The following is a 17,082-nucleotide window of genomic DNA, read 5'->3' as shown; positions in this document are numbered from 1 at the left end:
GGCTGGAATAGTGTCTACTATCAAATACATAGAAGATAAGAAATTGCATGAAGTTCTAGTGCTAATCACTGGGCCTAAAAGCAGTATCACTGAAGGCTTGCCTGAGCAGGAATAAAAATAAAAAGATGTGATGACCACGTTAGAACACTGGATACTTTAGAATCAGCTGGAGTCAGGATAAGCAAAAGTTGTTGATCTTTATTCTTTGTGGACATGAGAGGAATGGTGACACAAATCTGGCCAGGAGTCATTCTAGCTTTCTTACTCTACCCTTTAATCCCTCCTCCAAATCTCTCTATAGGCCAATAGATCGAGCCAGCACAGAATGATGGGGTGGGCCATTTTCCAAGCAAATGCTAATATTAGAGTATTGTCCAATTGGTAATTAGCCTTAAGTCTTTGCTTGTGCGAGCCTCAGTGCATCTGCTCAATTTCAGCCCATTACATAAAGAGATATTCGAAGGAGGGAGTTCAATGGACAAAGAGAGAACAGAACAGATATGTATGATGTAGAGTGACTGACTGTCTCTGTTAACAGGCATTCAACTTTTGCATTCAACTTAGTTTTACCAACTGAATGAGCTACTTTTCAGTTTACTTAGTTATATAGATATTACTGTTTTCTGTCAGACCCCTGTACTATAGGCAGATGACAGGAAATAGTGACAAAAGATTAAAAAAAAAAAAGAGTAGACAATAGGAAGTGAGAAACATAGATGGTGAAAGATGGCTACCTTGGAATCAGAAAGAGAAAGCAACTAAAGACTCCCTCCCTTTCACACAGAATATGAGGAGCTTCAGATGTTTTGGGAGTTCTTTGTTGGCCCACCTTGCTGCACCTTTGATACCAGTGACATAGTTTCAGAATGTTAAAATGAGGTAACCAGAGGATGAAATACAAAGTGAAAACAAATGTTTTACCCAGTAAGTGGGAAAGGAAATCACTTGCCATTCATCATTTAGTAGATGCAGAGATGTTGTCTCCTAAGGTCCTGGACAGGAGGACTCTAACTCTGCTTTGCAGCCTTACTTCATACTGCTTATCTTCTCTCTCTTTTTCAGTCAAACTATTTTGGTCATTTTCCTGTATATTGTTCTGCCCTGTGTTCTTTCAGGCCATCTGGTGAAATCTCTCTCTTCCTTCAGGAACTTTCTCATGTGTAAACTCCATAATGCTTTCCTGGAATTTATTAGTCTCCCTGACAATTATGTCCCAATATATCAATTTGTTGTGATCAACTAATGTTGCAGAGCAATATGACATTTTAATCTATCCTAAGGTTTAATCAACTTAGACACAACACCCATTTGTTTTTCTGAACTTTTCATAAAGGGAAATATAGATCAAAATGTAAAACAAAAATAATAATAATAAAAATAATTATGTGTAAATATTCACTTACACCAAGATCCCATGAGTTCATTTGTCTAGATGTTTTGGAAACTAAGGGTGATTTCTCTATCCAACTTGTCCACTTTGTTAATTTTGAGGTACAAAAAAATAGAATCATCATGTTATTGCCAGACTTTCAATGATGCCCACACAGAATATACACATAGCAAATATTGTTCACTTCTGGCAGCATAGGCTATTTCTCTCTCCTGGAAATTAAACAGTCACATGTGTTCCAGCTCTTTATAGACATTGAGTCATTTTCTTCCCCATTCAGAAAATGTTTTGTAAATGAGTGAAGGAAAAAGAATAACAACAAATAAATAAATAAATAAAATTAAGGTCAGAAACATATTAGGCAAGTTGTCTATCATCTATCTAGAAAATAATTATTTAGTTAATTTTTAGCCTAATTGAGTGAGTAAAAATATTAATAAGCAAATTAGTTAAAATGCTTATGTTACTAATATTTTTTTTTTGTTTCATGCTTTTAGAGAAGTACTTGTTTTCCATTTCAAAATTCTAACCTTCCTTCAACATCTTGGTACCTGAGTAGAATGACATATACTAAGCCTATCTTTATAGTTTATTGTAATACAAAATTTGTTAAGACTTTTTTGGACTGATGTATGATAAACTAATTTTATATCGTAAAATAAGCAATGTTCAAATTTTTAAATTTTATTTCCTGAGATTTATCATCACTATTTCTGTAAGTAGCTTGATTTTCCATAAATGCTACATTATATGTATTGAAGGGAATTTTATATGTTAATAACATTGAATTAATATTTGGAGATTTAGAATAGCGATTTTTTTTAATTGTTTACAAAATTGAAAAGTTTTGTACATCATTTCTTAGGTATCCTTTATAGATCTTCTTTCTGTAATGAATACATAAAGAATTTTAAAATGAATAAGGTGACAGATACCAGAAATATCTGTGTCAGTAGATATTGTGGGTATGGAAAAATATATATATTATATTATAATATATATATATATCTCTAAATAGAATACACAGGCAGAATGAATAATGAAGTCTATCCAGAATATTTGTTTCTAGCCCCTTAATTCTGTGTTAACAGTGTGGATTATAGATAGTTTTTAACCCTATTTTGTATTTACTGTTAACATATTGCCTGAATTTGTCAGTTATATAATTAATTAAGGAATCATCCACCCTATGAGCACTTGTTGAATTTATCAACACTCATTGTTTGGAAGATATTCTACTGCATTAGAGTATTAACTTTGTAATTCCCTGTGAACTCTACTATCCATTTCTTAAAATGACTTTTATGTGTGTCACTATCGAACATGCTTCTATATTATCATATGGACATATAAGTATGAGTTCCCTCGAATCTGATCTATTTGAAATGTAAACTGCATGTTGAGACAATACTGTATTCTTGTTTTATTTCAAGTACTAATAATTGATTCTAATTTCGGTCAGGCAAATGCCATGATAACAATTATAACATGTTAAAGCATTGATTCTTTAAATCCTACAATGAAAACTAACAAACCTATTCATTTTGCATGAAGTTGTGATTGAATTATACTGTTTGTCTATGGTCGATAATAATAAACCTTTTGTTCTTTTTTTAGGTTACCTGAAGAGAAATTCTAATGGGAAGGTTACAGCATTGATACTTTTAAAATGATTGTTGGAGGTGTACTGAAAACTTTATATGTAACTATCTTCTTATTTAATTATCTTCCTTCATAGCCTATCCAACCTACTCTTCAAATGAAAGATTCCTTCAAAAGCCAAGAAGCAGGAAAAGGAGGTAAGAAAAAACTAGAATTTGGTAAGCTTTATAATTTCATAATTAAGGAAGAAAAGAAATATATCTTAAGGTCTCTTCAGTCATCATCTTCTTTTCTTCTCTTCCTCTTCAATTTTATTGCACCTTTTATGGAAGAATTTGATTTACATGATGCAGATGGTATATTTTTCTCTTTTTATCCTTCTTTACAAGTATGAGAATAAGTTAATTTTTTTTCAAAAATAACACCTAATAGAGGATGCATCCTGTAGTCTTTGGATTGTTTTTAAATTTAGTATTTTTAACATGTTATTTCAAATTGTGTTTTGATACTTCCTGGCCCTTTTCTTTATTGCTTGAAGGCATATTAATTCAGTACTGCATGTATCTTCTCAATTCAAGGTATCATTCATGAAACAAGTATTATATTTCATATGCATATCAAATATCTCCTATTTGACTCTAGGAGGCAAAAATAAAGCAGTAAAGCCTCAAGGAATTTTCTGTCTGTGAAGGGATATCTAAAAAGAGATAAAACTATGTTTCAAGATCAAGAATAAAGAAAGCAAGAGAAAGTGATAAAAGTGCTCTGAGAAAATTGAGGGGAGAGCTTAAAAGGTTAATTAATGGTTGTGGAAGGAAGATTACATAGGTGTGATTTCTCCTGAACTAAAGAAATAGGCAAGAGAATGGCTTCCTTAAGTGCCTTCAGAAGATTACTTTGCAGCTTTGTGTAGAATAGATCTGAGAAGGAAGGACTCAGAGATAAAATGACCACATAGTAGTTTATTGCAAAATTCCAGGTAAAAGTTGATCAGGTCAGGAAAGGGGAAAGGTAGATTTGGGAATGCTAAATATTGTGGAGTGTAACAAAGAATAGGAATATGAAAGGATTGACAACTCAGATGCTAGAAGGGGAACAAAGGAAGTGGTGAATTCTGACAACATTATTTTAAATTAGAAGGTACAGGGGCCATTTCTAAAATATGTTATCCAAAACTAACCACAAAATTCACATGTTGTCTGATAAAAACAGACGTCAACATCCAACTTCCACTGGACTTTCCATCTCTTTTAATGAAATATTAAAACTGCACTACTTTTGTGGCAGTTAAGAGGAATGATATTGAAAATATAATTAAAAATGCATCAAATTCTGATACACATTTATGTATCCATATGTCTTCTATTTTTGTTTATGTTTACATTTGTCATTTTGTTCACAAAGATGACATGAGAGGATTTGTCAAGAACTTTGCTGAAATTTAGGTATACTGTAATAATAATATTTTCTTCATGCAGAGTAGTAACTTTGTGAAAATATGAAGAAAGTGTGTTATGATCAATCCTGAATAATTCCCTATGAAATCCTGAGAATGAGATGACATAAGCACTAATGAGATTTTTCATAGCCTCATAGACTCTGAGGCTATATAAGATCAAGATGAAGACTGAGAAAAAGTCTAGGTAATTTAGCAGGTTAGATATCAATGATAACCTTGGAGTAAGAAGTTTCAGTAGAATATTCAGCACAAAGCCAGAAAAAGGGGTTTGAGAAGTGACTTATAAAGGACTGTAATAACTAGACATGGAACAAGGGAGGAGATATTTGACAGTAATTTGGAAATGCCATGATTAAACAAAAGGTGCAAAATACTTTAACACTAAATATTTATTGCATATTCTGCTATATTTATTCCTTTCATATATCATTGTCCTTTACTTGCATTTTTTAAAACTAGTATATATTTAGTCTTATCATATTTTAAAAGGGAATACTTGAACTTAGGTATTATCAATTTTTTTCACTTTGTATTGCAGAATGAAAGTTTAAAAACCAATCTTCAGAAAGTTTATTATTCTGAAAAAAAAGTTATACTCAAAGTACTTTTTAAAAAAAATATTCACTGAAATTATGCTAACTGTAATCATTTTCTGAAGAAAATATTTCAATATAATAAGCGAGCTGGCCTCAAAGCCAAAAAGACATGATTTAAAATTTCATCTCTGATTCATACTAACTGTATGATGTTGGGCAAGTCACTAAACCTTGAAGAGCCCTAGATAAGCAACTCAAAGAATGTAAATTGCAAAAAAGTTCCTAGCCAACGTTTTTGTCAACTGAGAGTTCTCTACAAATTAATCATAGAATTAAAAAAAAATAGGTTTAGATTCTATTTCTGAATCTTAAATAATTTGAAAAGTCAAACATATATTTACTTTTAATAGATGTTTTCAAAAAAAACTAAATTCTATAAAAATGTTATAAAATATATCTATAAAAATGTTAATGTATTGCATTAAAATGCCATAATAATTATACCTTAGCATTAATTATTAAAGTTAATCTAATTTATTTTTGTCCCAAATAACCAATTCTGTCTTCAATATACCCCCAAATTAGTAAGAAACTTTCTGTGACTGAAAAGTTACTACCCAAGTAAAGCAGCCCACAGTATATTTGAACAGCTCTAATAGTTAGGGATATTTTCTTATGTTGACCTATAATTTACTTTTCTATATTGTGCAGCCAGAATTAATGGTTCTGACTTAAAAGAGTCAAGTTGAAGAAATCAAGACTTACTTCTGCATTCTAATTCCCTAATTTTTGGATGACTATTATTCTGGCATTCTTTAAATCATCTTTTTTATAGACTAAACACCTCACATGCTTAGCAGACCTTCCTGTAAAATAAATCATGCATGACTTCTTAAGGTCTCTTTAAGTTTCTCTGAACTGTATTTTTCCATTATCCTATCTACATAATAATGTAGAAGTAGAAAGAATAAAGACGTCATGTCTCACTAAGGATGCTCTCTTTTGCTATAAAGATTACATTAGCCCTTTTGATAGCTACATCATATTAAACGTAGGACTGACTAACAAATATTTCTAGGTCTTTCTCTGTGAATGAAATGAAATGAAAAACTGTTTTGTCCCATTGTGTATATATGCAGATGAATTTTTTAAATCCACATCCAGTATTTTACATTTATCCCCTTTGAAAGGTTTCTTGTTAGTACCATCCTATTGCTCTAATAAATAAAGATCCATCAGAAGCTCAGTTCTGTGATTTTTTTCATCTGTAGTCTCTACCAATTCCATGCTATTTAAAAACTACTAATAAGCATTCTATCTATCACTTCATCATGGTTATCAGTATAAAATCTTGAACAGAACAAGCCCTGAGGATAAATCTACCCATTGCCCTCCAGAAGGAATTAGTGTAAAGAAATCAAATCCTTGAAAAACAGAATTAGTGAATTGGAAAAACAAAATAGCTCTCTAAAAAACAAGATTGGTGAAATGTAAAAAAATTCCATAGAACAAAACAACTCACTTAAAAACTCAATTGGACAATTAGAAAAAGATATTTAAAAAGTGAGTGAAGAAAATAATTCATTAAAAATCAGAATCAAACAAATGGAAATGAATGACTCGAGGAGACACCAAGAATTGGTCCCCCCCCAAAAAAATGAAACAAAGGGGGAAAAATGTCACCTTCTTGGGAAAACAACAGACCTGGATAATAGATCTAGGAGAGATAATCTCAGAATTATTGGACTTCCTGAAAAATATGATGCAAAAAAAAAGCCTGGACACTATTTCCAAGAAATTATCAAAGAAAACTGCCCAGATGTTATAGAAACAGAGGGTAAAATAGACATTGAAAGAATTCATCAGTCGCCTACTGAAAGGGATGCTAAAATCAAAACCCCAGGAAATATAGTGACCAAATTCCAGAACTATCAGATGAAGGAAAAAATATGCAAGCTGTTGAAAAACTAAATTCAAATACAGACGAGCCACAATAAGGATTACTCAGGATCTAGCAGCATCCACATTAAAGGATCAAAGGGCCTGGAATCTGATATTCTGATAGGCTAAGGAAATTGGTATTCAGCCAAAAATAATTTATTCAGCCAAAATGAGCACTTTTTCCAGGGAAAAAGATGGACATTCAGCAAAATAAGTGAATTTCATCTATTTCTGATAAAAAAAAGAACTAAACAAAAAGTTTGATCCACAAATATAGAACTCAAGAGAAACCTAAAAAGGTAAAAAGAAATCTTGGGAACTATATTTCTACTATAAAGATATATAAAGAACACATGTATACTTTATTCTAGAAACTAGAGGTAGAAAGGAAATTGTACCAGAAAAAGGATAAAGGGGAGTACTACATCTCACAATGAGGCAAAGGAAATCTATTATATCTGAGAGAAAGAATGGAGGGGGTTGAACATAGTGTGTATCTTACTGTCATTAGAATTATCTTAAAGAGAAAAATACTAGATTTATTTGATTTATGGTGAAAGTTCTCCCACCTCATTGAAAATTGCAAGGGGAAAAGTGAAAAGGGAAGGAGTAAACTAAGTGGAAGGGAGTACAGAAATTGTGAAGGAAAGGGGTAAGAAAGGAGGAGGAATTCTAAGATGGGGAGAGGGATATTAAAAAGGGAGGACTATGAGAAGTAAGTGGTGCTCACAAGTTTAATACTGGGGAGGGAGTTAAGGGGGAAGAAAACGAGAAAAGCTTAAACAGGGGTTAACAAGATGGCAAAAAATACAGAATTGGTGATTTTAACCATATATGTGAATGGGGTAACTGCTCCATAAAGAGGAAGCAGTGAGCAGACTGGATTAAAAGCCAGCCAGAATCCTACAATATGTTGTTTACAACAAACATGAAGCAGGGCATTACATACAGAGTAAAAGTAAAAGGTTGGAGTAGAACTTACTATGCTTCAGGTGAAGTCAAAAAAGCAGGGGTAGCCTGCCATACTGATCTCAGATCAAGCAAAAGCAAAAATTGATATAATTAAAAGAGCTAAGGAAGGGCATTATATCTTGCTAAAGGGTAGCAACCGATGAAGCAATATCAATATTAAACATATATGCACCAAGTGGTGTAGCATCTAAATTCTTAAAAGAGAAATTAAGAGAGCCGCAAGAAGAAATAGACAGTAAAACTATAATAGTGGGAGATCTCAACCTTGCACTCAAAATTAGACAAATCAAACCACAAAATAAATAAGAAGTCAAACAGGTAAATAGAATACTAGAAAAGTTTGATATGATAGATCTTTGGAAGAAACTAAATGGAGATAGAAAAGAGTACACTTTCTTCTCAGCAGTTCCTGGAACCTATACATAAATTGACTATATAAAAATGGTCATAAAAATCTCAAATTCAAATGCAGTAAGACAGAAATAGTAAATGCATCCTTTTCAGACCACAATGCAATGAAATTTACATTCAATAAAAAACCAGGGGAAAATAGACCAATATAATTGGAATAAGGGAAAATTTTATATCTCTAAAGGCCTACTTGCATAAAATAGAGAAAGAGAAGATCAATTGGTCTTACAATTAAAAAAGCTAGAAAAGGAACAAATAAAAACCCCCAGTCAAATACTAAACTTGAAATTCTAAAAATAAAAGGAGAGATTAATAAAATTGAAAGTAAAAAAACTATTGAATTAATAAAACTAAGTTGGCTTTATGAAAAAACCAACAAAATAGACAAACCCTTACTAAATCTGATTTTAAAAAAAGGAAAGAGGAAAATCAAATTGTTAGTCTTAAAAATGAAAAGGGAGAAATTGCCACTAATGAAGAGGAAATTAGAGCAATAATTAGGAATTGCTTTGCCCAGCTTTATGCAAATAAATTTGATAACTTAAATTAAATGGAAAATACCTTCAAAAATATAGCTTGTCCAGATTAACAGAGGAAGAATAAAGAAAAAGCATTTGATAAAATCCAACATCCATTCCAAATAAAAACACTTGAAGTATAGTAATAAATGGACTTTTTCTTAAAATAATCAGGATCATATACTTAAAACCATCAGTACACATCATATGTAATGGGGATAAACTGCAACCATTCCCAATAAGATCAGGAGTGAAACAAGGTTGCCTACTATCACCGTTACTATTCAATATTGTATTAGAAATGCTAGCTTTGGCAAGAAGGGTCGAGAAAGAGATTAAAGGAATTAGAGTAGGTAATGAGGAAACCAAATTATCACTCTTTGCAGATGATATGATGGTATACTTATACGATGGTATACTTAGAGAACCCCGGAGATTCCACTAAAAAGCTACTGGAAATAATCCACACCTTTAGCAAAGTTGCAGTATACAAAATAAACCCACATAAGTCATCAGCATTCTTATATATCACTAACAAAATCCAACAGAGTTACAAAGAGAAATTCATTTAAAGTAACTGATTGTATAAAATATTTAGGAATCTATCTGCCAAGGGAAAATCAGAAACTATATGAGCAAAACTACAAAACACTTTTCACACAAAGTCAGATCTAATCAACTGGAAAAATATTAAATGCTCTTGATAGGGTGAGCAAATAAAATAAATGACAATATTACCCAAACTAATCTATTTAGCACTATACCAATCAGACTCCCCAAAAAACTATTTTAATGACCTCGAAAAAATAACAAATTTCATATGGAAAGACACAAGGTCAAGAATTTCAAGGGAATTAATGAAAAAAAATCAAACGAAGGTGGCTTAGCTGTACCAGATCTAAAATGATAAAGCAGCAGTTACCTTTTGGTATTGGCTAAGAAAATAAGTTGATCAGTGGAATAGGTTAGGTTCAAAGGACAAAATAGTCAATAACTTTAATAATCTAGTGTTTGACAAACCCAAAGACTCCAGCTTTTGGGATAAGAATTCACTTTTTGACAAAAACTGCTAGGAAAATTGGAAATTAGTATAGCAGAAATTAGGCATTGACCCACACTTAACACCAAGATAAGGTCAAAATGGGTTCATGACCTAGGCATAAAGAATGAGATGATAAACAAATTAGAGGAACATAGGATAGTTTACCTCTCAGACCTATGGAAGAGGAAGAAATTTATGACCAAAGAACAACTAGAGATCATTATTGATGACAAAATAGAAAATTTTGATTATATCACATTGAAAAGTTTTTGTACAAACAAAACTAATGCAGACAAGATTAGAAGGAAAGCAATAAACAGGGAAAAAATTTTTATTCTGGCAAAGATTCTGGTAAAGGCTTCATTTCCAAAATGTATAGAGAATTGACTCTATAAGAAATCAAGACATTCTCCAATTGATAAATGGTCAAAGGATATGAACAGACAATTCTTAAGACGAAGAAATTGAAACTATTTCTAGATATATGAAAAGATTCTTATTAAAAGTTATTATCAAGAGACATGCAAACTAAGACAACTTTGAGATACCACTACACACCTGTCAGATTGGCTAGAATGACAGGGAAAGATAATGAGGAATGTTGGAGGGGATATGGGAAAACAGGGACATTGATACATTGTTGGTGGAATTGTGAATACATCCAGCCATTCTAGAAAGCAATTTGGAACTATGGTCAAAAAGTTATCAAACTGTATATACCCTTTGATCCAGCAGTGTTACTATTGGGCTTATATCCCAAAGAGATCTTAAAGAAGGGGAAGGAACCTGTATGTGCAAGAATGTTTGTGGCAGCTCTCTTTGTAGTGGCCAGAAACTGGGAGAGGATGCCCATCAGTTGGAGAATGGCTGAATAAATTGTGGTATATTAAAATAATGGAATATTATTCTGTAAGAAATGACCAACAGGATGATTTCAGAAAGGCCTGGAAAGACTTATATGAACTGATGCTGAGTGAAATAAGCAGGACCACGAGATTATATACAACAATAATACTATATGATGATCAATTCTGATGGACGTGGCCCTCTTCAACAATGAAATGAACCAAATCAGTTCCAATAGAGCAGTAATGAATTGAACCAGCTACACCCAGCGAAAGAACTCTGGGAGATGACTATGAACCACTACATAGAATTCCCAATCCCTCTATTTTTGTCTGCCTGCATTTTTATTTCCTTCACAGGATAATTGTACACTATTTCCAAGTCTGATTCTTTTTGTACAGCAAAATAACTGTTTGGACATGTATATTAAAATTGTATTTAATTTATACTTTTAACATATTTAACATGTATTGGTCAACCTGCCATCTGGGGGAGGCGGTGGGGGGCAAGGACGGGAAAAATTGGAACAAAAGGTTTGATAATTGTCAATGCTGTAAAATTACCCATGCATATAACTTGTAAATAAAAAGCTATAATAAATAAATACACACACACACACACACACACATATATATACACAGCTTCCCCAGATTAACAGAAGTAAATTGGCTAAACAGTCCCATCTTAGAAAAAGAAATAGAACAAGTTATTAATCAACTCTCTAAGAAAAAAAAATCCTCAGGACCAGATGGATTTACATGTGAATTCTACCAAATATTTAAAGAACAATTAGTCCTAATGCTATATAAACTATTTGAAAAAAGAGGGATTGAAGGAGTCCTACAAAATTCCTTTTATAACACAGACATGGTATTGATACCTAAACCAGGTAGGTTGAAAACAAGAGAAAATTATAGACCAATCTCTCTAATGAATATTGATGATAAAATATTAAATAAAATATTAGCAAAAAGATTAGAGAAAATCATCCCCAGGATAATACACTATGACCAAGTAGGATTTATACCAGGAACGCAAGGCTGGTTCAATGATAGGAAAACTTAATAGCATAATTGAGTATATCAATAATCAAATTAACAAAAACCATATGATCATCTCAATAAATGCAGAAAAAGCATTTGATAAAATCCAACATCCATTCTGAATAAAAACACTTATATAGGAATATATAAGCATAGGAATAAATGGACTTAAATAATAAATTATTAATAAATAATCAGAAGCATATACTTAAAACTGTCAGTAAGCATCGTATGTAATGGGGATAAACTCCAACAATTCCCAATAAGATCAGGAGTGAAAAAAGCTTGCCCACTATCACCATTACTATTCAATACTGTTTTAAAAAAAACTAGTTATGTCACTAAGAGATGAAAAAGACATTAAAGGAATTAGAGTAGGCAATGTGGAAACCAAATTATCACTCTTTGCAGATGATATGATGGTATACTCAGAGAACCCCAATGATTCCACTAAAAAGCTATTAGAAATAATTCACAACTTTAGCAAAGTTGCAAGATACACAATTCACATAAATCCTCAGCATTTTTATATATCAACAAAATCCAATAGCAAAAGATACAAAGAGAAACTTCATTCAAAATAACTGTCTATAGCATAAATATTTGGGAATCTACCAAAGGAAAGTCAGGAATTACATGAGCCAAATTGCAAAACACTTTCCACACAGATTTACATAATTGAAAAACTATTAAGTGCTCTTGGATAGGCCAAGCGAATATAATAAAGATAATACTACGTTAACTAATCTATTTAGTGCTATACCAGACTCCCCAAAAACTATTTTAATGACTAGAAAAATAACAAAATTGATCTGGAAGAACTACAGGTCAAGACTTTAAAGGGAACTAATGAAAAAAAAAAGTCAAATGAAGGTGGCCTAGCTATACCAGATCTAAAACTATTATAAAGCAGGGTTCACCAAAACCATTTGGTATTGGCTAAGAAATAGACTAGTTGATCAGTGGAATAGGTTAGGTTCACAGGACAAAATAACTTTAATAATCTAGTGACCCCTGCTTTAGGGATGAAATTCACTGTTTGACAAAAACTGCTAGGAAAATTGGAAATTAGTATGGCAGAAACTAGGCATTGACCCACACAACACCATACACCTAAACAAGGTCAAAATGGGTTCATGATCTGGGCATAAAGAATGAGATTATAAATAAGAACATAGGATAGTTTTACCTCTCAGACCTGTGGAGGAGGAAGGAATTTGTGACCAAAGAACCAGAGATCATTGATTGCAAAATAGAAAATTTTGATTATATCAAATTAAAAAGTTTTTATACAAAGAAAATTAATGCAGACAAGATTAGAAGGGAAGCAATAAACTGGGAAAACATTTTTACAGGCAAGGATTCTAATAAAAGGCCTCATTTCCAAAATATATAATTGACTCTTAAGTTATAAGAAATCAAGCCATTCTCCAGTTGATAATTGGTCAAAGGATATGGACAGACAATTTTCAGATAATCAAATAGAAACTATTTCTAGCCATATGAAAAAATGCTCCAAATAATCAGAGAAATGCAAATTAAGACGACTCTGAGATACCATTACACACCTGTCAGATTGGCTAAGATGACAGAAAAAAATGATGAATGTTGGAGGGGATGTGGGAAAATTGGGTCACTGATGCATTGTTGGTGGAGTTGTGAACAAATCCAACCATTCTGGACAGCAATTTGGAATTATGCTAAAAAAGTTATCAAACTCTGCATACTCTTTGATCCAGCAGTGTTACTACTGGGCTTATATCCCAAAGAGATCTTAAAGAAGGCAAAGGGACCTGTATGTCCAAAAATGTTTGTGGCAGCCTTTTTTGTAGTGGCTAAAAACTGGAAATTGAAGGGATACCCACCAATTGGAGAATGGCTGAATAAGTTGTGGTATATGAATATTATGGAATATTATTGTTCTGTAAGAAATGACCTGCAGGATGATTTCAGAAAGGCTTGGAGAGACATGAACTGATGCTGAGTGAAAGGAGCAGGACAAGGAGATTATATACTTCAACAATATTATATGATGATCAATTCTGATGGAAATGGCTCTCTTCAACAATGAGATGAACCAAATCAATTCTATTTGTTCAATAATGAAGAGAACCAGCTATACCCAGCAAAAGAACTATGGGAAATGAGTATGAACCACAACATAGCATTTCCACTCCCTCTGTTTTTCTCTGCTTGCATTTTTGATTTCCTTCTCAGGTTATTTTTACCTTATTTCTAAGTTTGATTTTTCTTCTATAGCAAAATAACTATGGATATGTATACATATATTGTATTTAACAGTTTAACATATTTAACATGTATTGGTCTGCCTGCCATCTAGGAAAGGGGGGGAGGGGGAAGGAGGGAAACAGGTTTTGCAAGGGTCAATGCTGAAAAAATTACCCATGCATATATCTTGTAAATAAAGAACTATAATAAAATAACAAAAATACTTCCTTCTGCTGAATTGTTGACATGTCTAAAACAACTATGTCGGACAGGATATTTAGTGGAATGATTTGCCATTTCCTTCATCAGCTCATTTTGACAGATGAGGAAACTGAGGCAAACATAGTTAAGTAACCTGACCAGAATCACACAATGGTAAGTATCTGATATCAAATTTGAACACAGGAAGATAAGTCTTCCTGAATACAAGCCCAGAACTCTTATTCATTGTGACACTTAGATTCCCCAGTTAGTAAAATATGGACATAATGTGAAGATAAGTTTTAAGGAAAAAAATAAATTGCTGTTTTTATTAAGCTCTACTTTTTGTTAGGCACAAGGCTAACAGATACAAAGGAATGGGAGAGCAGAGATTATACCTATTCTAGGAGGTCAATCTAGTAAGGGGCTTAAGAAAGGGAGACTGAGAAGCAGAGGATCTGATACTTGGGAAGAGAACCAGGAGAGAGCAGTGTTACAAAACTTAAGACAGAAGGGAATTTCAAGGAGAAAATGGTTGCATTTTCAAAGACTTCAGAGTAGTAAAAAAAAAAAAGTATGAAAAAAGATTATTAGATTGGGTAATTAAGAGATCCATTAATATCTGTGAAGAATTCAGAAAAAAAGAACATAGTGATAAAAAATAACAGGAAAGGAAGTGTAGTCACTTCTTGTCAGCAGCCCCCTCAAGGTATTTAACTACAAAAGGCAGTAGAGATGTGGGATAATAGTGGCCATGGATTGATCAAATGGAGTTTCTTTGGCAAATGGGGAAGAAGACATGGGGATGTTTGTAGACAAGCAGGAAAATAGCCAGGATGCAATAAAAGATGAGTGAGAAGAGGTAAGATAGAATAGTATCACTTGTATATGCAGAGGCATTTTCATTTTCAAGGAAAAGGGCTACCACTTCATGTGTGATGGCTGAAGGAAAAATAGTGGCAGAAGACATTTAAATGAATTAGGTGAGGAGTGTAAAAGAGGGAGATCTCAGGGAATGGTCTGTTTTTTCCTAATAAAATATGAGCTGAGATTTTTATCTGAAAAGATGCAGAGTGTACTATGGAAGGACTGAGAAAGGATAAAAAGGTTTGGAAGAGCTGCTGCGGTGAGTGGCATAGTGAATTACTTGGGGAGGTGCAATATAAAAGGGTTGCCCAGGGTCAGTGAGAGCCCAATTGAGGTTATGTAACATAAATTTGCAGTGGCCCAAGTAAGCACAGTTGCATGATTTTCTCCAGCTTTATTGGGCAGCATGTACATAGAAATCCTGAGGTATAGGACACTGTTGGGAACATGATTAAGTGGGCAGTGGACTCAAAGGGAAGCACTGTTGAGTTGAAAAACCATATTGAATGATTCACCAAGGAGTCAAGATGACACATGGGTGCAAATATCTACATATACATACAAGCTGAATTAGAGTAGTTTCAGAGGGATAGCATTAGTTTTAAGGAAGATGGAAAAAAGCTTCTTGTAAAATGACTTTTGCTGAGACTTGAAGGAAGCCAGGAGGTGGAAGTGAGGAGCATTACAGGGATGGAGATAGCAGTAAAGTTACTTAGTGTCAGATGATGAGTGCTATGTGTGAGGAATTGTCAGTCAACAAATATGTATTAAGTGTCTACTATGTGACTGACACACTGCTAAGAGTTAAAAATACAGAGAATGGTAAAAGAGAGGCCCTGCTGTCAGAGCACTCACATTTCAAAGGAGGAGACAATATGAAAACAAGTATAAACATGACATTTCATCTAGGATAAATTAGGAATAATAGAAAAATACTTCAGTATTAAAGGGAATTGGGAAAAAGTTTTTGTAGAAGGTAGGATTTTAGCTGGGTCTTGAGCATGCTATGTAGAGGAAGAGCTGGAGAGGATAGAGATTATTCCATGAGAGAAGAGAACATCTAGTGAAAATATCTGGAGTCAGGAGGTAAAGACAGGGTTATCTCATGCTAGCAGGGGCAAACTGTCTATTGCACATTTTGTGTCTCAACCAAACTACTGGAGACAACAGGCCAAATCTGTTGTACACTGTATAGAGCTGGAGACTCTAGTAATCATAGGAAATGCAAGTCAACATACAATTTGCTCAAAATCTTTTATACCTGTGACTTATATTCAAAGGCTTATCTCTTCAATTTGCTTTTCTTTAAATAATTACAATAAGAATTCTCCTATAATCCAACAATCCTAATGTTTTGAAAATGTTTTTAATCTATATTTTCAAATTAAAGATTTAGAGAACATAATTTCCATGTAAAGGCAGGTGAACAAACATTTATGAAGTTTAATATAAGAATGGTTTATATACCTGACTAATGCAAAGATATCTTAGAGTTTCTCATGGGATATAGACTGGATGTATGGTTGTATTAATAAAAGGGAATTCCGTTGACCATTGCAGGTCGGTATCTGCTCTGAAATTTCAAATTTTAGAAAATTGCTTTAGTCAATGAAAGTTTAACTGATTTGCTCAGTGTGTATAAGAGGTATCACTTGAACCTAGCAGGTCTTGCAAACTTTCAGGCTACCTTTCTGTCCCCCATACTGTGCTGCCTCTCTTGATTTTAATGAACAATATATATGAGTATCTTTAACCATGAGTCATAAAAATTATGCATAGGGTAGTTAAATTCCATATATATTTTTCAAAGGACTATTTGTTAAATATTGAAAAAAATCTATGGAATCCTGGCTGGAAATCTGATTGTTCCAAGGACATTACTCACTTGTCCAAAATTTAATTTGGACAATGTGTTGGAATCCTAGTGTCAACTCAACTTGAAACAAGGTGAAAACTCAAGGGTGATGTCAGGGTCCTGGTGTTAACTCAATAGAATTGATACAGTGCTTGTTGATTCACACCTTA

The 17,082-nt window shown here is 32.9% G+C and overlaps 1 protein-coding gene across 5 annotated transcripts in view; it reads left to right on the top strand.

The window, feature by feature from the left end:
* Positions 1 to 17,082, top strand: part of LOC100928737 (ankyrin repeat domain-containing protein 7-like) — a 101,229-nt gene that overhangs the window by 67,486 nt on the left and 16,661 nt on the right. For all 5 annotated transcript variants that reach the window (XM_031938088.1, XM_031938090.1, XM_031938089.1 and 2 more), the window contains one exon: positions 3,129 to 3,189. In XM_031938088.1, the coding sequence (XP_031793948.1) occupies positions 3,129 to 3,189 (61 nt within the window). The remainder of the gene's footprint in view (positions 1 to 3,128; positions 3,190 to 17,082) is intronic.

Source organism: Sarcophilus harrisii, chromosome 5 (genome assembly GCF_902635505.1).
Source record: "Sarcophilus harrisii chromosome 5, mSarHar1.11, whole genome shotgun sequence".
Lineage (NCBI taxonomy): Eukaryota > Metazoa > Chordata > Mammalia > Dasyuromorphia > Dasyuridae > Sarcophilus > Sarcophilus harrisii.
The sequence above is the reverse complement of the archived record's forward strand: the minus strand, read 5'-3'. Positions and strand labels throughout refer to the sequence as shown.